The 26,000-nt window shown below is 37.7% G+C and overlaps 1 protein-coding gene across 2 annotated transcripts in view; it reads left to right on the forward strand.

Annotated features, from left to right (window-relative positions):
• LOC6646912 (pneumococcal serine-rich repeat protein) overlaps positions 1-26,000 on the forward strand; it is a 43,923-nt gene that overhangs the window by 5,924 nt on the left and 11,999 nt on the right. For both annotated transcript variants that reach the window (XM_023178531.2, XM_023178530.2), the window contains exon 2: positions 23,832-24,196. In XM_023178531.2, coding sequence (XP_023034299.1) covers positions 23,832-24,196 — 365 coding nt within the window. The remainder of the gene's footprint in view (positions 1-23,831; positions 24,197-26,000) is intronic.

Raw genomic sequence — 26,000 nt, forward strand, 5'->3', positions numbered from 1 at the left:
TAGACACACAAACACACACACACACCCAGACTTACATGCATACATATATGCCATACTTGTTGCGTGCCCCAAAGTGGAAGTGGTAAGATGCAGTTTGGTCTGGGTCTGGCTATGGCTATGGCTATGGGCCTGGGCCTATGGTTGGACGACTGGAATCTGCAGATTGATTGTCGATCGTTGTTCTTGCTGTATGTGTGTGTATGTTTGTTGGCGGTTTTGGATTTTGCCAGCATTTTTGCACGACCAGAGAAACGAAACGAGAACTACCAAATGGCCAAAGATAAATGGGTTGCAACAACTTGATGAATATTTTTCTCTATGCAATCGCAGCCTGAGCAAGAACAACAACAACAACAAGAGAACGCACCTCTTCTTTTTTTTTACAGTCATTGAACTTTTAGCTATGTGTTCTAGACCCTCATACTGAGGGCCCCCCAACCCAAGACCCTATTAGAGCCCCTCCAGGCCCCCATTGATTCCTCCGCTTCATTCACAGACGTCGCGTCGTTAAGATTGAAAAGTTGATTCGTCGTTCGTTTTTTTGATAACTTCAAACAACAAATAACCAAACAACAAAAAAAACTTGAAAACTTTAAATGAATGTGTCTCCTCCCCGTCCCCCCAAATTCCTCTCTTCTTTCTATTCTAACCTTCAGTTAGTTGTCTTTGTGGTTAAGCAATATTTATGGGCTTTTGGGAACTCCTTAAAACAAAAATTGGATAGAAAATGCAACGGATGCGATTTGTGTTGGCTTTTGATTAATAGCCGAGAAAATTTAAAGAGTTTCAAGTCGGTTTCAAGTTCAAGAAATGATCGTAAACACCTTGTGAATATGTTGCACCCGCATTTCATTTAACAGTTTTATGTTCTTCTTTTTGTCCCTCAAGTAGTGTGGCACGACTTTCTAAACTGTTTTACATGAAAATGACGGGCTAACGGAGAGACCAGATCAGAGCAGAGCAGTAGATTGAAGTGGCGGGGAGGGGAATGGGAATTGTGATTGGAGAAACGTATCTTTGGTCTACCTTTCCCTGCATCTCAAGTCAACATTAAACCAAACCATCTCAATCTCTTCGTTGGCCTCTTTGCCACGCATATCACTGAAAAATTTAATGGCATTTAAATTCAATTTTCAAGAACGTGTTTCTTGTGTCTGGCGACTGTTGTCTGGTGGGCAGCTATATTAGATATATCCACAGAAAGAAGTGTAAGAGGATATTGTAGGCGTTAGAACAAAAGCAAACAATATTTGTGCATTGGAATTTCCACCAACATAAAAAAAACGCACTATGTTCCATGTCTGGCAAAAGTCAGCATGCGATTTCAGTTTATAGATTCGTTCCAGAAACCTGTACACGTAGCAGCAACAGCAGCATGGGTAGGGGCAGGGGCAGAGCTAGAGGCAACAGCATCCCACAGGTAAACGCAGCGGCACTAATCAAGCAAAAGGCATAAGCAACTTCGGGGCACAGACCCTGGGAAGACCAACTATGGACCATTACCTTGCATTACCATTGGAATTTCTCACACAGAGACTCTTCTCTTTTTCTCTCTCTCTCTATCTCACTCGTTTGCTCCCTTTGCTTCAAAGTTTAACTTGTTTTCGTGGAATTTCATTTCTGGCCAACAAGAAACGAGAGAATTTCAAGTGCTTTTTCCATCTGCTTCTTCTTCATTCTACTCTTCTCCTCTTCTCATGTCTTGTTGGAAGCTTTAAGGGTTTTGCTGAATCCCCAGAACCCAGACCCAGACCTTGAATTGAATTACGAGTGTGTGTGTGTGTGTGTGTGTGTGTGTGACTGTCAAACAAATTGCAGGTTGCATAAATATGACCCTGCAAAAACAAAAACAAAAAGAAAACACTTTGTCGCACATTTCGTGAGTTGCAGCAAAATTTTATGATGTTGCCTTAATGTCTGTCGTCTGCTGCTGTCTGGGGCTCTGGCAATCTCCTGTGTCTCACTCAATGTGTGAGTGTAGATTTCCGGACGAATGATTGCAGGAACAACACCAATAACAACAACGACGACAACAACAACACCGCCAACTGGTATTTTCATTTTTCACTTTACTCGTCTCTCATTCATCAAGCAAACAACACGCAACACGCCAGAGCTAAATGAGGTAAGACCAGGTAGAAAAACATTTCATTGCAACATCAGACAAAATATATATACATATATATATATATATATATATTCAGAAAGGTATATACAATAAACCGCAAACGAGCTGCGAGCTGCGAACTGTGAGAAGGTAAAAAGGTGCTGCCAAATGTTGTTGCATGCACCAATCAACCCCCTTATGGGATAACCCTTTAGACATTAGTGAGGCACAAGGACGCGACAGTGCGAAAATTGCTTTGTTTGTGGCACATAAACGAGCGGAAGGAAGGAAGAGCGGAAGAAAGAAAGGTGGAAACATGTTTTTTAACCCTGATATAGAATGGAGGGATAAGACCAGCTGATAAGTTGATCATATCGAAGCGCATGCCATATGCAAATTAATCAGACTAACGTCTCCTTCTTTTTGGGTGTGTCAAAACTGGGTTGGGTTTTTGTTTTTGTCACTGTTAAGAGACACAAATTGCTTGGGGAATTAATGTGATTTGATGTGGCAAATGCAATCAGCAGCTGCAGCAGCAGCGATTCTATAGAGAAATAACCTTGTCAGTTGTTTAGTTATTCTAAAAAATTGTTATTTCATAGATATCAACCAAGGGTTGTCAGAATGTTAAGTTGCTTGTTTCTAGATCTTATCTTATCTGCCGTCACATGGCTCGGTCTACACACTCAACTTGTAATTTAGCACAGGGTTACTAAGGCCCAGTATGAATACTATATGTAGTTTATTATAAAGGTTTAAAAATAAACCTTTAATAATTTACTAAGGTTCAAAATCTTGGTAATAACGACTACAAATTATTGTAATATTAATATTTAGCAATAATAAATAGTGATTGCAAAGACTAACTAATGATAATCAACTTTCTAAACATAAACTTACTTAATTTCACCAAAAAGTAGTTTCAATTTATGGATTATTAATTATAAAATATGTTATAAAAAGTAACATATAAAACCTATAACATTTCGTTTTAATGAAAACGTTGTTATTTTTGTTTTACCAATTAATTACCTCACTTTCGAATTTGTTTTGCTAGTTCATCGGTTTATTGTTGTAGAGAACTTTTGCTTTTAATTGTAATGAAGACAAACACTTGGCAATTAAAATGACCATAAACAACAGTAGCAGAAGTGTACAACTTACAAAACAATTGTGTAAATGAATTTTATTTCGTATTCATTAGATACAGAACGGCCATAACACGTTGCTCAGATTACAGAATGTGGATTAAAAAAGTAAGGTAATATATAGGTACACATCTCACAGACTCTCTGACTGCAGCAGCTCTTCTATATTTACGTTTTGATACCCTTTGTTTAGAGAGTATATAAGTTACACAGCATGGAGATAAAAATAAACGATATAGACTACTAAAACTCTATGCAATATTCGACTCCGTTGAAAGTTATACTCTTGCTCTTTTTTGTTATTTTTTTTACCAGTTTTGTTGAAACATTTTTACATGATTTGTGCTCATGTTAGATGGAAGAAGGCCGAGACGTGCAGCGTAGGGCTGGGTAGGGTAGAGAGTAAAAGCCGGCAGTCAGGCAGCTTGACTGACATCATTTCCGATGTTTATCTTTAACAACTGTAGCAAGAAGAGAGCATCATCATCATCATCATCGTTATCGTCATACATACAACATGAATCCGAGACTATGGTTGACAGACAGAGGAGTTTTAGGAAGGGGAAGGGAGGAGACAAATACAAACAAATCCTTTGCAACAAGAGCAGAAACTATAGAAACAATGAAACTGTCGAGTCAAGAGTTTTTCTTTTATTTTTTTCTATTTATTTTCACATTTTCCATGCTAAGCTAACCTAAGTCTCAGACAAGAGTGTTTAGAGTCATTTATTTTGGTTTACTAGTAAGTAAATATCTCATTTCCTTTTTGTATTATTTTGTTTTTTTTTTTTTCTATTTGGGTTAAGTTCAACTCAAGTGACCAGAGCGAATTCATCATTGAGAACTCTGTGGAAAACTTGTTGCTTCTGTTGAGTATAGCTTTCACTTGATTTGCATAAAGTTAACGGAAAAATGTTAAAAAAAATAAAATAAAATAAAATCATTTTCCATAGTGAAAAACCTGAAACTGCTGAAAACCGAGAATCGGTCTCTCTTTCTTGCGCAAGTCAAGAGAGCCTCTTATGCAGCCAGCTGCCTCGTAATGGCCAATTAAGCCGCATCATGTAGTCAGTCAGGCAGTCAGTCAGTCATTCAGTCAGTCAACCCACAGATTGCATTTGAGCTGACGCTTAAGCAGGAAGCATATGAAAAATTGAGACGCAGCCAGTGCGTGGGACTTGCTTCATCCAACTCTCATGGAGTCTCATGGAGTTCCACACATTTTCAATGTAACTGCCAAGTCATGCGCGGGCTCTGGAGTTGTGACGTGGTGGGAGGCTACGCAACTAGCTTAAATGTGGCCCAAAAAAAATAAAAAGCTGCCAAGAGCTCCAAACTTTGGTAATGGGGCGAACAATTTCTCCACCCTTCCAAAATAAAAAAAACAAAATGAATATGTATGAATGTATATAGTTAAAGCTGCTGGTTGGCCAGTCAGTCAGGTGAATGTCTCTGCTGGATTAAAATGGGCGTGTGGGTGTGTAATGAGAAGGGGGATGCCAAGGGTGTGGGTGCTGGTGATATTTGCTCAGCCATAACACATTACGCACATGTGTATCAGCATAGCTCTGGGCTATCATTTACGCTAAATGCACACTGAAAACTGTAATTAGATTGTCTATGCCCTCCGAAAATCCTGCCCAAAAACACTTGAGCACTGCAGCAGTAGCAAAAGTAGCAGCAGCTGCAATGCCTTTAGGCTCTACTTTAGGGTCGCTTTTGTTTAATTAAGGGTTGCTTCTGTCTTGGATCTAGCCCTCGTTTTTGGTAATTGTGTGTTAATACGCTTAAGCTAAAAACCAGATATAGATACAGAGAGATACTCATACAAGCGACACGTGGTAGACGTGCCAGATGTGCCATAAAAAGATCCGCATAGGCAGCATAGGCATATGTTGTTCTTGCGGTTACTTCACATTCCTCTCGGTTCCTTCACATAAATTCAAGGTTTCACCTAAAGTTCAGGAAAAAATTGAAGCCATACCACAATTCAAAGTGATTAAGGAAAAAAGATTGAAATCTAAAGACAAATTGCAAAAGAACGAAGTAAACTTACTCGAACTCCAATTCCAATGATGCCAATGCCGATGATGATGACGGTGGGCCACCAAAGATGCCGACTCTAGATATTGGCTACATTGTGTGCCCATTGTATCGCACACAGATACAAAATCCAACACGCAAAGATGGAGCACCCAAAAGTCGAGAAAAAAATAACAAAAAATGGAAACCAAAACAAAAAGAAAAGATCTCTCAAGTTAAAATCGTGTTTTTGTACCCTAGTTGAAGGGGTATACGGATTTTGCCAAAAGTTTATAAAGGAAGCTTACCATCTACAATCTCAATTATTCAGTTGAAAGACAGGAATTCAATTTAAGATTAAGTCTGACTATAGCCTTACTCATATAAGAGAAAAAATAATTCGTAGTAGATGGTTCCGCTTGTTTCCCTTCTTTTTTTTTTAAAGGTTTTTTACTCTTCTTCTGTTTTGCTGACTAGAGAGCTTGACTTGTCTGCAGTGTAGCACCAGAAGTTCAGCACGAAATGCAATTACAATGGCCTGACATTAGGGCAAATCGAAAAACTGGCAAACGGAAGAGGATGAGATGAAAGAATGAAGGACAGAGAAAGAGAGTGAGTAAGAGAAATAGTGAGAAATAGTCGGCTAGCCTGCATTTTTGTAAAGTTTCGACCAGGCCAAGAAATAAAGTGAATTGTGGACGTCTGGCATACCCATGATTACAATGCTACCAAGCGGAAGAGACATAAATTATGTTAGATTGCATGACGGATATTACCATGATGATGACAGACATAAGCCTCAAAGAGATAGAGAGGGAGCTAAAGAAACAGAGAAAGAGAGCTAGTCCAGAGGCAAAATAGTTTAACCAAAAGATATTAAACGCAATTATAGGATAAACATATTTTACATCACTTTGAGTCAACATTTTATGATTTATTGATGCAATTTAATGATGGATAGCAAAAATCTATGATAATATGTAAAGGGAAATTCATAATGATTATATCTAAGCTTCAATTTATCTAATATTGAAAGCATAATTAACCCTACAGCCCATGTACATATCTAATTATTCTGCCCTTTTAAAATTAAGAGGCTTAAATTAGAAGCTGTTGCACATTACTTTTTGTTTACAATGCATTCCATCAATTGGGTCAACTCTAACTCAAACTCAACTCACTGGCTGACTGACTGAATGTGTGTTTGAATGGATGGCTGGCTGATTGCCTTTTGTTTAATACCGCACATCAATGAGCCGTGAAGTGAAGTACGGATACAGTTTGCGGATGCGGAAGGGAAATGGATTGCTTTCCATTTGATTTGCACTGGATTAGGTCAGTCTGTTAGTAGTCAGTCAAATAGAAAGGGCGAACCGGCAACAGCTGCCGCTACTGGAATGGTTTTTGCCACATTTGAGACCACAAGGGTTGCACATATCATTAAAATGCCATCAAATACAATCGGGGATCCGCATAATTGTTGAACAAAAAATAAAAAGAACTATGAACAATCCTGCTTAGATGGGCATCCCCATAGTTTTATTCAAGTGCTGCTTTTGCTGCCCTATATATACATATAATGTAATCAAATTTTTGTTTAGCATTGAAAATTGTTTAGAGTTCCTGATTTCTTTATGCCTTTACATCCGGTGGTGCGTATGGCGCTTAAAGAATTGTCACAACCGGAAATGCAACCTGGCGTTTGGAAAATAGAAATTGTAAATCGAAACACAATGCCAACTTAATGAGCAGTTTAGTCTAGGGTGTTTCAGGGTGACTCTGGGGGCGAGTACGGGGCGATAAAGTGCGTGCCTTGCATTATAATGAAACCATCAAAGCGAAAATTAGGGGGGAGGCGGGGGCACATGTGAAACTGTTTAAGCAGTCAAAACGCCATAAATTGCGGCAATAAATGGAAGCTAAAGATCAGCAAAATGAAAATGAAAAGAGTTCACGGCATCAATATTAATGAGCTCTTTAACCCAATTCTCTTGATATTGGAGTGGGATCGTCGTTGCTGCATTGCGATATACATATATTCGAACATTTTGCATTGTTTTACAATTGCGAAACCCGCCGAGACAGACAGATAGACAGATAAAGAGAAGAGTTCAATAAACTTCCCGCATCAGCAAATGCTCCAAAAAAACAAAAAACAAAAAAAAAAGATCTCCAATGGGGGGAAACATTCATATATAGAGAACAGCTGTTGTTGTGCTTCAGCGGCAATCAGAGTTCGAGTGTCGTTGGCCGTTCCACCCCCCATTTACGCCTGATTCTCCCGATTGTTTTGTCGCCTTTTTTTATACATACGTACATATATAAAATGCATTTCACATTCATCGTAAATACATAAATTCCCTACACTCAAAACATGTCAAATCCAATGAAAATAAAAGCCAAAGACACACGCCTTCATGCCCTCACGCCCTCTATTCGCTATCCTCCTACAACAAATCCAAATCCCCACAAACAAAAAAGAAAGAAAGAAAAAAATCCCAACATTTAGAGAAAAGTGTAAATGAATTTGTTCTTAATTATTATGAGATGCTTTTGTCTTTTTTTCTTGATGCTGTTGGCATTTGGCAATTTGGTAAGCAGATGCCCCAAAGATTTTGTTGAGATTGATTTACAATGGGGAAAGAAATGGGTTGACTAGAGCGGCGGATACCCTCTTTACCCTCTCCCTGTCGACTTTCTCAAGCTCAAAGAAATGCATGAAGTGGTTTTTATGTGGCGGCAAAAATCAGTTTTTTTCTTTTTATACCATACACCCATAGGGTGAAATGGTAAATTGAAGTCGCCAAAATGTATGTAACAGGCAGAAGGAAGCATCTCCGACCCCACAAAGTATATATATTCTTGATCAGGATCAAAAACTGAGTCGATCTAGCCATGTCCGTCTGTCCGTCCGTCCGTCCGTCCGTCCGTCCGTCCGTCCGTCCGTCCGTCCGTCCGTCCGTCCGTATGAACACCTAGATCTCGGAGACTATAAGAGCTAGAGCCACCAAATTTGGTATGCAGTCTCGTGTAGTATGTACGCTTATCGAGTTTGTTTCAAATTTTTGCCACGCCCCCTTCCGCCCCCAGAATTTACATAAAACTGTTTTTCTTAAAAAGTATAGCAGATAGAAACATCAAATTTGGTTTATATACTCGTTTAGTTAGCGCGCAGAAAATAATTGTTCCAACTTTTTGCCACGCCCCCTTCCGCCCCCGGAATTTACATAACTCTGATTTTCTTAAAAACTATGACAGCTACCGACATTAAATTTGGTATGTAAGTTAGCTTAATAGACGCGCAGATATTGACTATTTAAAAATTATGCCACGCCCATTTCCGCCCCCGAAAATTAAACAAAACTGATTTTCTCGAAAACTAACAAAGCTAAACTTACCAAATTTAGTATGTATATTGGCTTAGTATGCGCGCAGAACACATATATTTTAATATGTTGCCACGCCCACTTCCGCCTCCATAATTTAGAAAAAACCGATTAGCTTTTGCAATTTTTTGACCATCGCGATCAAATTTGGCAGACTAATAAATCTTATCTATTTCTATCAAACTACCAAATTTGATTGAAATCGGACTAGAAACATACAAAATATACGTATGAACATATTTTGCTACGCGATCCATAAGGGCAGAATTGGCCGTTGGCTAGTGGCGGCGCTAGAGTGCTTGTGTGTTTGTAGAGTGAGCGAGATAGCAAATGGTATGAGGCATGTTAAAACAATTTAGTAGACATACATTTGGTTTTCGAAATTTTAAATATTTGTTTCACCTGGTGTATGGTATACCCAAGTCGGCGAGACGACTTACTTACTTCATTTTTTTTTGGTTTCTTTCATTTTTTTTTTTAGTTAGTCCGACATGGCAAGAAATTTGTTTTTAGCCCTGGGAAAATGGTTTTCTTTGATGCTTGTCCGACACAATGGTAAATGATGAATTTGCTAGATTTAGTTTGGGGACACGCAGCAGCGGACTGAACCGAACGTGTGAAATTGGCTGCAAATTACTATCATGGAAAAATTACACGTTGGTTTTGTCTTTTCCTCTGTCTCTCTTCTCTCTTTTGGTTTTTTGCTGTTATCAATTATCATAGGAGAGACAAATTTATAGTCCATTCGGCTAATGTTTATTGTATTGAAAATAGATTGTTAAATTTATCTCTTTAGCTCTCGCTTGTATTCTGTGTCTTCTCGTTTTGTTACCATTTGCCCATTAATTTTAGTTTTTATTGGTTTTCCGGCTGATTTATATGACCGAAAATTGATTTAGCATTACGAATGCGAGAAACACATTAAGGGACAGTTTGAAGTGTATCCTTATCATCTCGTATGGTCCAGCGCATACTCCAATTCCATGCTCCAGCTCGCCCTTTCCTCCCTTCTCTCTTGGCATTTTGAGAGTGTCGAAATGGAGTCGTAAATTTTGAAAAAAAATATTTCGCTGATATGACAAGTGGCTACAAATGTTTTATGGACATGTGTTGCCTAGTGTAATTTATGTTTCAATTCTCAGATTAATAATCTCTCTCTAGCCCTCCTCTGTAGTCTACTCTCTTTCTCATCCTCTGTTCCGTCATCTGTCTTTGACATCATAAAAATGTCATAATATCCAATGAAAGTGCATTGTAACCAAATTATTAATTAAGAGATGAAAAAATATATAAAATATATACGTATGTATGAAATCAGTACGTATTTTGTATACTCTTCAATGTGTACACAAAAACATCAACATTGTCTTTAGTGCCTGGGGCGCTACTTTCGGTAAATGCGGCCCTGTGTATGCATTCTTATCCCACAGACTAGAGTTTCTTCTTTATTACCAGTTTGGGATAATGGCAATGGAACAATACATCAAATATGAAACTAAAATAGTTTTCAGATTGATTAGAATCGGCTATATTTATAATCTAAAGACAAAATAATGATCTATTAGCTTCTCTAGCATTATTTCCAACTGATAATTAGTAAGTATAACTAAGTATGTATAAAAATATAAATAGATTCAAATGTTTCCATAAGAGAAAATGTCTGGCCAAAATGTTTCTCTAATTAAAACATCTAATGAAAGCCATTTGACTACTTAAAATTACCATTGCGTGTTATGAAACGTTTAGTGGAAAAATGAAAATTTCTTAATTTCAGTTTCAAATATGTGAGAAAATAATAAGACCCTATAGAAGCGTATTTCAAGAAAGAAACAGAATGAAAATGCAACTGTTTTCTAGACAATTTTCCATGGTAAATGAAAGGGAAAAATTCATGCTGGTCGACGAATGCAGCAGCTGATTTATGACAATAAATCAAAATTAATTTCTTTATTGATTGTATTGTAAATTGTTCTTTTTTTTTAGAAACTTATTGAGAAACTTATTGATTTTTGGGGAAAGTTTTCTAACCAAAATGTTTTCTTTAACTTGAATTGTTTTTTATTTAATGTTTGCCTTATAAATCGGCAATCTGTTATGTATGTATGTAAGTGGATTTATGCTTCGCCAAGTGTTGACACTCACATGTGACCTTTGTGATAAAGCTTAAGTATAGATAAGCAAACCCCATTTATTTATATTTTGTTTGTGTGAGGTCTTATCATTAGCTATTTGATTATATTAAAGGTGATAAACTTATACGCACAAAAAGCCACTAACTCGAAATGGGTTTGGCTTGGTTTTATTTGATTATAAACTAAAACTGGTTTTTGCTTTCAACAGATCAATTTCCAACTTGAAACCCAAAGAGCATGCCTAATGCAGTCATCATCAGTGTGACTTGTCATTAAAATTTAAAACCCTATATTTTATGTCCAGCTCCAAACCAAAAAAAAAAATTGATTCCCTAATTATATATATAAAACGAAATATATTTGAAAAGTCATTATAGTTTTAGTTTCTTTGGTTTTTTGTCTTTAATTAATTTTTGTGTGTTTATCAGGCATTTTGTTTATGGGAACCAAAAAAAAAAAAAAAATACAAAATTGTTGTCAATGTGTTGACAGCCGATTGCGCTCCATTGAGGAGAAAAACTATTTGGAAAATTTTGAACACAAAAAAATGAAAAGACAAAGATTATGCTTACAAAATATATATAGAGGAAAGAGACAAATATTTGTACTTGGCTCACAGTTTAAATGTTTACAATTTATTTACAATTTCATTATTGCCATTGCGTGTGTGTGTGTTAGTGTGATTGTGTGTGTGTTTGGTGTGTATTTACTTTACCATTTCCCATTCTCTGTTTGTTAAAGTCATTAACAACGCCATCGTCGCCATCGTCTTGTACTCGTCGTACACATCGTCGTGGCATAATGAGGCAATAATTATGTTTAAGATAGCGCGCTCTGTCAAAGACAAAGAGTTGGGCTTGTCTTGTGACGACACTTGTCTTCATATAGAGCCAAAGCTTTAGGAGTTTTATATTTCTTCTTCTTTCTACAAAAATTCCAGCAAGTTTATGCTGTCTCAAGGACCAGCACTCCATGCAACAAGGCAGCAGACAAACAGAAGAGGAGTCTTGACTACAGCAAGATGCTGCTGCTGCTGCTTGGGATTAGCGTTAAACGGGCATCTTAACTCATACCCTCAGACACAGGCCTGGGCCATCTTCTTTTGGCCATCTCGACTGTCTCTCTGTCTGTCAACGCATCCAAATAGACACCTTAAATTGCAGATTTTTAACACTTGATAGGCGTCTAGGGAACTGTCAGCGTCGTCACTACGACTATCATCATCATCGTCGTCAAGACATTTGCATCCTTGTCTTCTTGGTCTGTTGATTATCTCCTCCTTGGATTGCATCTGCATTTAATGGCAAACGATAAATGTTCACAGTATTGCCAATGTCTGTCTCTCTCTCTTTCTAGTACTTCTCGGGTACTTCTAACTATGTATATTTTATGCCACATTCCTTTAAACGTTGAGAAAGTTGACACAATTTGTACCCTCAATGTGACTAAAAAGCCTGAAACTAACTATGAGCAAGAGCAAGTTTCGCCTTTCACTTTGGCCAGCGGTCGTGCCGAAATTTTTTCTTTTTACCACCTACAACTCAATGTGCACCTCCTACCTTGCCGCATGCTGCATGCTGCCACTTGCCACAAACCGGCAGCCAAGTTCACAGTTAATCGTCGCCTGGTCATCAGAGTTAAGGTAGCAAGTTTTGCCCCATCCTCGAATGCCATGTTCTAAATGCCAGAGTCAGAGTCTCGATATTCTGGTAGAGCAACTTTCGCAACGAATAGTAGGCCTCTTTTTTTCAGCACCACATCAAATTAGACCACCGATACCAATAGGGATCGAGAAACTGGTTTTCTTAAACAATCGTTGGGAAGTCTGAAAGATCTCAAAGAATCTGGTATTGAAGAACTTTATAGCCTATGCATATGCAAAGTTATCTTTTTGAATTTCTTTTCAATTAAAACTCTTTTGCATAATAATAGGATTATGTTTATGACTCGACTATTTCAAAACGGTTTTTATATATATTTTCTTTTGTACCTAATGCTAGAAATGCTTAAATGTTTCTTGTTGTCAATTAATAGTCTTATTCTAATTATATTGGCCTTTAGAGATCTTGGTAAGATAGAGATAGAAAGACCTTAATAGAAACTGGTTCAGAGGATGATTACTTTACATAGTCTACCCTATTTTAAACTTGTCTTTCTAGTGAAGAAATTGTTGTTTGTCATTTGATTGTCTTGGGTTGCAATTAACCCAACCACAGAGAGTGGCAAGCAGCTGCTCCAGGCAAAGAAGTGGGTAACAAAATCTTCTCTTGTGGTTATCTACATATATAAGTTGCCTTGACTAACTTCATTTGCTTTGTCTTAGCGCTTGCCAATTGTCACTTAAGTAAACCGCAAAAATATCAAATGCAAATCCAGCCGCAAGTCATTCAGGTATATATGTATATCCATATATATGTATGTGTATGTAGGTTGTCTCAAAGGCAACAGCAAAGAGTTCGAAAGTTCAACAAGAAACCCACAAACCAAAAAAAAAAATAAACGACAACATGTAAACTTTCTAAAAAAGAAAAAAGTTTCTTACATTGAACATAAATATCGAAACATTTTGCGTTGACAATTGCAATGTGGCCCTGGGGAGAAATTCGTTTACAGAGCTATCCGTTTTCTGATTCTCTATAAATATAAAACTACGCCCACTAGCAGCTTGGCTACTGGTTGAAGTGACAGGCAAAGAGCAATTTGTTTGCATTATATGCAAGATTTGTCTATGGCTTCCAGGCGTTCTACTTTAACAGAAGCAAAAAGGGGATATTAAATATAGGCAATCCATCTAAATATATAATGGTTAACAATTTAATACAGGGTAGAATTAATGTCGTAATGGAATTTTTGCCATCTCCTGTTCATTGTTTGTTTAAATATTTAGCAATTATCATGCCATATCCAGGTGGTGCTCATTGCCTTTTTGTCATGAGCAGGAAAATTGCATTATGCAAATATTTGTTCAATGCACACCTCAAGGGTTGACATTGACGTTGAGCTGTTGTGATGTAAGGATATGTAAGGATGTCGTCTTGTAATTCAATCGCCCTGGCAAGGGCTTCTTCTTCATCTTTTAGCGAACCTCTTCGACACGACGTCTTTAAGGGGCTACAGGAAACCATACAAAATCCTAGTCGGCGATGAGAGTGAGGAACCATATGAGAAATGCGAAATGATAAGTGAAATGCCTTGAATTTCATTCACAGGAATGCGAGTTGTAGTCGCTGTTATTCCCAGGCGCAGGAACAGCCACTGGAGCCAAGCAGAGACAAAAAGGAACTAAGGGTTGTATATGTGTGTGTATATTTACCCTCCTAGGACTTGCTTCCTTGCATGCTTGCTGTTCCTTCGTCCTGTCGTGTACCTGCCTGGGAAATATTTCGCTGGCACTTTGTATTCTCTTTTGTTTTGTGTTTTGAGGGGAATTTTTGTATTCTGTTGTTTGTTGTTGTTGTTGTGTTTTTGGTTGCCTGAGTTTTTATATATTTTTATACTCTCACCATCCCAGAGAGTCTATTATATACTTCCCCTCGCCCAGTATCACGAGATAGAACCAAAGGACCAGGAGGGATCCGGGTTATTCATCAGGCAAAGTGTTGCCAAATGTTTTTGCAGCATTTCCTGTTGTCTAAAAGTTTCTTCTTTTAACTTTTAGCACGTGTCAAAAAAAAAAAAAATAAATAAACCGAATAAAAGAAGCCCTGAGTGAATTTAATACCCAGTTGCAGTTGCCGTCACCCTGTACTCTCTTTTAGCCCTCTTCAGACTTTCTGGACTGGCAAAGCCTAAAGTGTCCCTGTAGGCCCCTTCACCATTGTTCTTAGCGCCGATGTAGAAAAAAAGAGAGAAAGAAACGTTAATGTAAAATGCATTACGACGCGGCTGCTTGAACTCTGGCCATGTTTTATATTGCGACCCGACCTAGGCCCAGACACTGGCTACTAGAGGGGAGTGCCTTGGCAGCAGGCTTTCCCAGGATTTGCCACATGATATGAGCACGCTGACTAAGCATTTAATTAGTATGTACTTATAGAGAGAGGTGCAGCTTGCATAAATCTAAATGCAAAGTGAGGCTTAATTCTAGACAAAAACCTAATATTATTAGCTGTCTAAGTGAATGACGACTCAGAGTTCAATTGGCAGTCTCTGTCTGTCTCACTTTAGTTTTTATGCCAATTAGTTTGAGCATTTGTTTTGTTTGCTGTAATACTTAAGGTCATATTCATTTAGCCATTAGGCCGAGTTGTTGTTAATCATTTTGCTACTGGCTAACCACAAAAGCTTAAAGCGTTAAGCTGAACGAATTTCAAGGTATGAGTTTTAATATCCATTAACTATGGTTAACAACTTACGTAATCTTGTAAGTGGAGATGCGTAAGTTATGCTGAAATAGGCTAAAATTCTCTGAAAGTTCTCTCTTATTACAAAGAATAATATGTAATTCTATTCTCCATTAACTGCTTACTTCTCAAGAAGAGACCAATTTATGGGTAGTCACAGTTCAAGGTTGTCTTTGAAGTGTTTCCAAGTGAATTTACCCAAACTATACATTAAGTATGTACACATTTTTGGCTAAGCATCATCAATAGTAGTTGGCATGTATTCCCAATTCAATCTATTGATAGATGAATGTAGATGTATAAAGTTACAAACTCGTAACATATGCCACAGCGGGCGGTACTTACGAGCCACTCAAGTTATTTCCACGAACTGCCCAAAAAGAAAAACAAGTTTTAGGTCTCAGCAAACCAAAAGTCCAAGTCGTCGTCGTCCCATGTCGAGTATTTCTCAATTGTATTCAATGCTAACTCAATTGTTTTGGCCTAGGGCTAACTGCTGCTGCTGCTGCCCATTTCCATACCACGACAAAAACCATGCCAGGCACGTCTCAGCCACAGACACTTACTCTTACTCAATTGAAGCACTTTTATTTAGAGTGGGAGATAGAAGAAGGCGAGGGCAATTTGTTGAACTCGATTTGTAGATCTGCCTGTCATTTTGAGGCAGCTTTAAGTGAGCTGCTGATGCTACGGCTGCTGCTGCCCCATAGAAGATAGAAAACAAAAGAGAAGATACACATGCACACACACACAAACAGCAAAAAACGACTTAATAACCATTTGGGCCATTAGGCTGTCCATGGGAATTTTAGAGATATAAAGAAAAAAAAAGCAGGATCTAAGCCGGATATCGCTTTACTTTCACTTCCTCTCCTAGGTCACCCTCCATTGACTTCATTTCCCCTGCTCTTCTTGCTCGATGCATTTTCAAGTTCAAATCAAACATTTGCCATAATCTTTTTTTCTGTCAGCTGCATCATTTTTTATGCTCTTCTTAATATTTAAATAAAACCACACAAAAGGCAATTTCAAATATTTCTAAATATAACACACAGAAACCCAAAACAAAAAAAAAAAAATAGGTGCAAAGCAAATGAGCTGTTAAAATTTTTGTTCAAAGAGAAATCGCGGGCGTGCGTCTATTGACAAAGGAAAGCCGGGAAATGTCGCTTCATTGGCTGCAGTAAAATAGAAGGGAGACATTAGGGAAATTGACTCGCGAGGGAGTCAAAAGTGGTTGCCGGAAAATCTTCACACGACCACTAGGCGGCACATATGGCACATAGGAAAAAAGGAAAGAGAGAGAGGAGACGTGAAAAATTGTCGAGCCTCGAGGCTCGTCTCTTCTTGTTTTTGGGCATTTTTTGGTTAATTTTAGAAACAAAAACTCAATAAAATGGTATGGTTGTCGTCATTGTTGTTCCTCAAACAGCTATATACACCCCGCAGAAAAACACTTCCGCAGAGGGTGCAACGATGGAATGGGACGGTAACGAACCCTTGGAGAAACAGAGAAGAGACTCAGGCAGAGGATGTTGTGTTGCTTTTAATGATATCAGTCGCGCTGATCGTGCCCGTAGCTATTGGAATGTTAAGTAAACTTATCCCGCGGGTACTCGCTGAAAAATGCATGTCACTTAAATTTATTGGCCGCAACAGCACCAGGCACTAGGCACCAAGCAGCAACAACCACGACCAACAGGCACAAAACAGACAACAGCCAATAAAAACTTTACTCTGTGGCTGCCTTTGGCATTTTCTGTTTGAAATGCATTTTTCATTCAATTTTCAGTTTGTTGCATTTTTATGTTCATCGGGGAAACAGAGAAGACTGTAAAATCGATTGATAGACATAGTTCATGATTGAAATTGAACAGAAGCTGAGCTGCGGGGGCGCTGACACTACATTGCAGCAGGGGATAACAAAAAGGGGGCAACAAAGGCGTCGGCAATACTCAAATGTTTAGCAGTAAATTTTACGTTGGCTTTTAATTAGTTTACATGACCGTTAAGTCATGAAAAACGCCAACTCCTCTTCTTTCTCCCCTTCTTCCATAACATAAACTATTATTAAACCTTGTCGGATGTTGTCTTACTTAATCAACATAAAGCCTCAACTCAATGTATATTAATTGGACCAAACAGTGAAGAGCAAATTATGAGAAGAAAAATACCACTAATTGCTATCACGACAAGTGCCTGAGGTTAATTAATTTAAATAAAAGGCAAATTGTCAGGCCATAAAATGACCTACAAAAAACTGAAAAGAAAAACTAATTAAGACTAAAGAACTTTTTTGAGAAAAAGAATTGGCAATTTGTAAGAAGAATACTTTCAAAAGCCAACAGAAAACTATCATTTTGATCAGTTGCGAAACATCGTAGAGGGCGAAATTTATTATGATGAATAGGAAGTTCAAAGTTCAAATAGCTTATAAAGTATCTTAGTAAAAAAAAATTCAATAAAAGACTTAATATCGTTTTTAAGATGTAAACAAATCCTTAGTTGCGTCCTCTTTAAGTGTCCTTCCCTACTATTGCCAATCTTAGCCATTAAGTCACTGTTTCGTTCACCTATTTGAGATATTTTTTGATTCGTTAATACATGTCATGACTCATAATTCGAAACGTATCTTTTTTTTCCTGATTTCACTCCTATCCCATAAGTTTATAATCCCTAAAAAGAAAATCAAAACCATACAGCCTAAAAGTTTTAGGGTTAATGGAATCAATTCAGGTCACACACAATAGACTTTCGTGCGTTATCTGCCATCATAAGATATTTCCAAAAAGGACAGTAAAAAAAACACGAGTCCCACAAGTCCAAAAAAACGTTGACTTATAGATACCCTTCAGCAAGTTAATAAAACCCTATGAATGTAGTGGATTTTGAGGTATTTAGAAAATTTACTTATGTTAAGAGATTGACTCCACAAATTTTGGCAGTTTAGCTTAACCTTGGATGTGCTTCTGTTGTGGTTATCGTATATAAAGGCGTGCACAAAAGATATTCCATAAGTCACATGATTAGAGCCATGACAGGATGTCGAGGGGATTACTTTTACCCTTGTAAAATGTCATCGCATTGACCTTTTATGGGCTTGGGCTTGGTAAATCGGAATCACGTGACTTGCCCATTTCTTTTTCCTTCTCCTTTTTTGGCAATGCGTTTTGCGTGGGTGTTGTGTGTGTTTGGGTGTGCGTGTGTGTGTGTGTGTGCGGGTGTATATATGACTGACATAAATCAGTTTTAATAGCGCAGCTGGCAAAGTCAAAATTGCTTTTAATGCCCCAAACTGCAGATTGCAGGCAAACTAACAATAAGTGGCAGGATAAGCTAAAGCATTTAATGAGATTTTTGTGAAACAGCAAAATGACAATTTCTCTGCGGTTTTTTGAGTTCGTTGTCAAGTTCCTTCTTATGGTACATATATATATTTTTTTTTGCGTTTTTACTGTCGCATTATGTGCAACATTTGCGGATTCTCTTTTGGTCTCTCAGTCTCTCCCCTGGTCTCTCTGTGGCATTGCATAAATTTGTCTAGTTGTTGTTGTTTGGTTTTACAATTTATGCGACTGGCGCCCCAAAATGTTGTTGTTTGTGTCACTGCTGCTGCTACTGCGCTATTCCCATCCCTCCTTCACCTCTGCTCATTTAAAATGGGTGTTTGGTGAAAATTTGTTAAAATAGCAGCCAACCAGTCACCCCAAACCAGCAGCAGCAGCAAAATGAAAAACTTGGCCATAAAGCACATGTGACTACCAGTACATACACAAACACACTCTCATTGTCTGTGTAATGTTTCCCATGGGCATGAATGTGCGAATATATATAACTACATACATATATCTCTATATATAGGTATATGTATTCATTTTGGCGTTACAAATTTGCCGCTTAAAGTTTAAGCCTGACACACACCCGTCATGGGCGTAGCCCCAAAAGTTCTTAACAAAAAAAAACAAGTTTACAACTTCAAGTAAACATTATTAAAAAAGTTTATAGTGAGAAATCTAAACTTTTAGTTTCTGAATCATATTTCCTCAAGAGAATCAGTCAAAGTTTTTAGTTGGAATTATTGCTAAATTTACTTTTTGATTTCAAGTAATGTGATCTATCTATTAATACTAAATATTTATTGCAGATTATAATTATTTAATTGAAAAACTGTAAATAAATTAAAGTTAGAGAATTCCCCAATTAATTTCATGCTATTCGTATTTCTCTTAAAATACTCTCCGAAGAAATTTTCTTTGAAAACTTTAAATAAACTAAAGTTGAAAAAACTTTGTTTAGAAATCCTTAATTAATCTCAGGCTATTTCTATTTCTCTTGGAATACATTCTGTTGGAAAACTTTGTGTAGTTTTATATTTTCCCTCTCTCATTAATGTGTAAAATTCCATCTGAGTTCAAATATAAAACTTTTCCGACTGCTGACCTTAACATAATTAATGATTAGACTAAAACTTTCGCTAAGAAATGATTAACTATGTGGCAAAACTCAAAGTTTTCTCTCAAATAAAAATATAGAAAATACAGTTGATCCAAACTTTATAAACTAATTAAAAAAGCAGCATAAAATCAAGCAAAGTATGAGATTTTCAATTTAAAATTTTGTCAATGCTCTATCTTCTAATTAAAATTAAATGATTAATTTGAAAAAAGCTTAAAGACTTCGATTTTCGATTGATCAATTTTTTTTATTGGGTGAATCCCATTTAATACTCTTTTGAATACCAACGCCTATGGCAATTGGGTATTCAGCAGTTCTTTTTTCGCTTTAAAAAAAATCTTTGGACTCATAAATCATCAGTTGGCCGTGTGAAAAGCAGACATTGTCTGGTTGATAAGCGCCAGGTTGTTCAGGTTGTCCACATATCACTATCTATACATACCTGCAACGTTCTTCTCCCATCATTTATAACAAGTGTTTGGATTTTGTTTGATAAATTAACAGAGACTCGGTAACATTATTATCATTCATTTTGCATGTGAAGATATAAATAGCATAGAGTATCTGTGTATGCGGCTTTATTCTATGGGAATATAAATCATTTTGTCTTGAAGTTTACAACTTTATGCTTCATTTATATATTTTTTTTTTTGTGTTGCCTTTTTGTTGGCTCTTGGTGTTATTAATTTATCACTTGGCTTTCATTTTTATCGCAACGGATGTCCACAGGACTTTCATTTCCCTTAATGCTTGGGGATGGGGATTTGTCCAGACCGAAATGTGACCCGTAATTGCTTTAAATGCTATTATGACACTTACGCACAGCGGGAATATACATAGATGGGGCACAGCCTGGAATGGCGATGGGTATGGGGAGGCAGAAGGTTGACGATCTGGCCGCCAGCCAAGCGACAAGAGCAGGGCCACTGACAGATTGTATTTGACTGCCTTGGATCCCTGTACTTTGCCTGCAATTGTTTTCGCTTTAAATAATTAAATTAAAAATGGACAGTCAACTGATTGGAGGAGCCAGCCATTCAGCCAGCCAGCCAACAGCCAACAAGCTGTAGCCCGCTCGTTGTCTGGCACTCGATGCAATTAAGTTTTTGGCTAGAGAGTGATTTTTTTCATAAAACAAAAAAAAAAAAGACTTTGTCTTTGGAGGACCACAGAGGGCCATTGAACCTCTGCAATCGAGCATAATTAAGGCAAAACAGCAGCAGTTGCAATCGCTCTTTGATTTTCTTATAAATCATTCACTTCTTTGCAGAATCCATTTCCTTGCCCCTTACCAGTTCTTTTAGTTCCTTTTGTGTAGAAAATATGCTTCCAAACGAGGCTAGTCTAGGCAGCCTATGACAGATTGTATCTGTTTGATACGCCAGAGCCGATGTGAATGTCGACTACGTGCTTGTCTAGCTTTCATGCTGCATTTGTGACCATATCACGTACTACAGACCAACCAAATACACCCTCCTTGCCACTTTCTACCCCTTATCGCATCGCCTACTTGCAGTCATTCGGTGTCAATTTATGGCCAGAACAAATTCTCTTAAAAAAAAGTACTTCGGCTTTGGCTTTAGATCTCGTACGAATTTGGTTTCGGCCAACATCTTGTGCAAATCTCATTTATATCATATGAAACCACTCACACAGATACAGATAGACATACATATATAGAAGGAGACGTGGCAACTGCATTTTCAATATATTGGCTCTGGGGTTATTGGTTTCATACTGACTGTCGGTCGCTCGGTCTGGCTGACTGACTGGCATCATCATCGTCATGTCTGAGGTTATTTGATTTGCGGTACTACTATAAATTTCATTGTCATTTGACATGACAATTGAGAGATGTCAACAGAAGGCGCAAACTTACAAATCAAAGATTTGTAATATGATATGCTAATACAGTAAAATAACGATAAAAAAGAACTTAGTAAACAAATCGCAGTTCTCTCTGGTTGGTATCAATGTTTAAATTATACTTATTGGTGTTTTACTGTGTTCTCGAATTCGCTCAGGGTATGTTTCACTTTTCATTAAACTTGCCTATTACCACAAAGACTAGATGAAAATACTGAGTTTTCCATTTAAAAATTTCCATTACTCAAGAGAGAGAAAAACCCCCCGATTACATGAGTGCATTTAAATAGTTCCAAATTAAGTTTCTAAAAATTTATTCATTGAAATTTAACATATTGAAGAGTTATCAACATTAACTATTGTTGCCCTTTATGTATTGTGTTAACTTCCATTTCTGATTATGAAAATTACAACTACCATTTCCTTATTACCAAAATTAAATTGTTTATAGCTTAATTTGATATTTCATTGACATCCATGGTCATAATTTGTAGACACTTTATTGAATGTTAACATGTTATTTTTCACTTAAAAAATAATTCATACATATTTGTATCTATGGATAAATAAGTAATTCGTTTTCTGTCCATGAGTAAGACTTTACGATAATGGAATATTTAATTTATTGGCTCAAGTAGTATAAAGTAACTTTTATGCTGCTGCTGCTGCTTCTACTTCACTCTCTTTTCAAATTTGTCTTATTGAGTGAAGTGTTCTTTATAGAGAGATACTGATATGGTTGTGTCTTGTTGTGCCGCTTTGTATATATATTGCAATGTTGAATTGCATAAATTAATGCAATAGCCAGACAAAAGATGAGGAAAAATATATTCATACATAAGTTGCCTTCCATTCCATTGCCCATTGGACTGACTGCAATTTGCTACGACAACAGCAAGCAAGTTCTGACTCATGATTTATATAAGAAATTATTAACTGCAAAGCTAAGCGCAATAGCACTTGCTGATGGAACATCCGATTCATGGCCATTGCCCAGACTTGATGGAGCCCTTCTCGTCTCTGTGTTAAAAATCATATTTGCCAAAAAGTTAATTTACCATTTCCGACTTCCGCTTGCAGAAGCAACGTGGCAAAAAGCACCTGAACGAGGAAGGGAAGGCGCCTTAATTGAATTTCGTCGAATTTAAATTTGCATTTTGTTTTTTTTTTTTTTTTTTTATTTGGTTGGGAGATCAGAAGGAGATCGTTGTGTACGTCATTCCTCTTATCTGGTGTCTGTGCACTTGAAATGGCTTAAATGGGGAGAAAAAGCCTTGGAGTATCTTTAGTTGTAGATGATGATGTCCCCGACCCCAAAATAAAAAACAGAAAAACAGTGCTCAGACTCATGTATCTTCCAGTGGCGGAGCATCCAACGTCAAAACGTTACTTGGCTGCCATAAAATTGCCTGAATTTAGCGCTAGGTTTTCACCATTGGAGGATGGATGGCAATCGAAATGGCAAAAATGAAGGTGGAATGGGATGACTGTCTCTTCTGCTACTGTGTCTGTCTGGTGCCTGGCAGCGGTCCAGCTTTTGGATAGCATTGAGTGTCTTTGCTTTTGCCTTGTTAATCTACGAGTGGCTGCTTCTGCTTCTAGTTCTACATCTCTGCTACTGAGTTCTTGTTGTTTTCCTTGTTGTTCTCGTTGTTGTTGGCATTTTCCTGGTACTTGCTGATACTCCTCGGGCTTTGTTTTCATTACCATCGTGTCCACATGGCGGCCTATTAAATGCAAAATGTGCAGACAGCCAGAAAGACAAACTGTTATGCCCCTTTCTCTCGATCTCCATCTCTCTCTTTTTCTCTGTGTGGCATGTGAATTAAATATGGAAGTGCCGCGCTGCCCCAAGGAGTTTTCCATTGGACTACTAGGCCCACTAGTTGTAGTAGTAGTGGTAGTAATAGTCCGTACTGGACCGGACTCACTCGCTTATGGCAATGGCATGTGGCCGGGTTATTAAAGTTAATTACATTTTTCATTGCATGCGTGGCACAGCAGAGAAAAAAAAAAAAAACTCGGATGAATATTATTATGATTGTGTCCTTGGTCTTTTTCGCAATTTTTCCACTCTATTAATTTGAGCGTTGATTTATTTGTTGTTGGGGCAAGCAGCTGCTCTTTGTTTATGCATAAATCATCTTTGCTATAAACAAATACAGCAAAGCCGCAATCAAAGGAAAAACCCACACATACATATCTTGTGTTTCTCAGTGTATAGCAATGCAAATTGTCCATTGTATGTGAATATGATGTATCAATTAGATTTCGATACGAATGATTAATTGATCAGAAAGATCTTGAGTGACTTACATAGATTATATCTTTGTTTTTTAATTAAATAATTTATTTAACTCTTTCTCTTTTAGCTGAAAGCGACCTGCTCACCTTTGCACAACGCAAGCAACATTATGAAACGGACAAGTCATTCCAAAAGGAGCTCTTCACCAGCGACACAAGACCGCATAGTGTTAAGCAACTCTACACGGAGGCTGGCAAGGAATTACTGCCAATAACGGTCAGCGGCTCATCGGCGGCACACTCGACGGCCATAACGCCACCACGTTCCATTTCATTGAATGGTGATCTATTGCTTAATGATCATGATGTCCTACTAAATGGTTCCGCCGCAAATGGAGCTGCAGATGAAGAGCATCTGTTATGCATATCCGATTTTGGCAATGCCAATCGAAGATTGCGCACGCGTATCGATGCCGAGATCGAGATACGTTTGGTAAGTGGTTAAAGAAGTGGTAGAGCAACTGCAATAACGGTCAATCGTTAGTGCAGTTATGTGGCATGTAGTAAATTGTACTTTGTACAGACTGGACCAGACTAAAGTTGACTTGCCACATGCATAAATAATATGTTTAGTGGCCACAACACGCAACATTACAGACCCCCCCGAAGACACGGCAATGGCTAAAGGCTATGGACACTAGACCAAAACAGAGACCTCATGTGTGTGGTCTTGCGTCTAATGTTAAAGCTGCTGCTTCCTGCTCTATGGCCAGCTGTGTCTACTCACACTGCAGAAGCAAAGTATGGCCAAAAAGTTAATGCATAAAAGAAACAAAGACCACACACACACGTACTATGTATGTATATAGAGCAGAGATGAATATGAAAATGTAGCCAGACAGAGATGAGAAGAGGGTAGAGCAAATCATCTCCGTTGACTTGTCTTAATTGCTGATGTGACATGACGTTGTCCATCTCACATCATGCTCAAATTGCCAGCTGAGTTGGCAAAAATTATTTCAATTGGCACAACAAATTTTTAGAGATGTTGAAATATCACATTGTTATCGATAGTTATGTAACTTTATATATGACTATAAAGGCTAGTCTCAAGATAACACCAACAGATTCTTAACATTAATTCATAATCATAGAGGACAAGGTCTTAAAAGTTGGCATCTATTTCAACTTATGTACGATTTTTGGTAAGATAAGAAGAAATTAAATTCCAGAATAACAGAGTTTCTATAGTTCTTTGTTCTTTGTTTTAGTTCTTCTATTTAACTTAATAGTTAAAGCCAAAAAGTCTTAACCCTTTTAAATAATCTCAATTTTCTTTGTGGCTGATATCATTTTCTTAGCAATTTTCATCAATTCTTGGTCTGACATCCCGTCACATTGCATTGCGCGAGGATATCAGAAAATTGCAGTTAATTTGAGCTAACGCGCTTTTGCAGCTAGTTCAATTTTCGTTTACAGCATTCGCTAGTCTCGTCTCGTCTTTGTGTCTCTTGGCCCGTCTCTTGTTTATCTTTTAGCCACGCCATTAGATAAGCTCCGCAAGACAAACAGCCAACACAACGGGCCAATAGACGACGATGCCAATGGCAACGACTACGACGACGACGACAACGACTACGTCTTGAATTGTCGGCGTCTCCTTGTTCAATAGCTTGCCAAACTTGTTTGGCAAAAACAACCAAAGCCAGTTGTCAATCCCAGTCATTGTCGTCGTCATGTCGCCATGGAAGACATCTCTCCTCTCCTCTTACAAATGTTCTCTTCTGCCTCCTCTTGGCTTTTTGCAGTTGTCTGCTTCTTAATAAAACGACTTTTAATCCTTTTCGCATTGCGTTTGACGTTAGTTGGCCACAAAGTTCCACTTGGCTACACCCAAAGAGCCAAAGACCCACATCGGAGAGGTCCAGCACCATTAGCATGGTCTGAATGCGGTTTATTGGTTACGGCAGCGACCATTCAATGAAAGAAGGATGGATACTGCATGTTCTTTTTGTTGTTGTTGTTCGTTGTTCGTTGTGTTGTTTGGCGGCACTTAAATTACATTATAGCATTATATATGCGCTACAATATTTATGTGCAAATATTTTATCGTTAAAACTTACTTGCCGAACCGTAAATATAAGCTCCAAAATTAAAGAAGAAGAAACCAAATTGTCAGGCCCCAGACACAGACACAAACACAGACTCTCAGACACATTTCCAGAGCCAGAACGCAGACAAAAGGCCCTGGGCATGGTTATTTCTTCAATTGGCTTTCTTTATGGGCAAAGATTTGC

This window comes from Drosophila willistoni, chromosome 3R, assembly GCF_018902025.1.
Source record: "Drosophila willistoni isolate 14030-0811.24 chromosome 3R, UCI_dwil_1.1, whole genome shotgun sequence".
Taxonomy (NCBI): domain Eukaryota; kingdom Metazoa; phylum Arthropoda; class Insecta; order Diptera; family Drosophilidae; genus Drosophila; species Drosophila willistoni.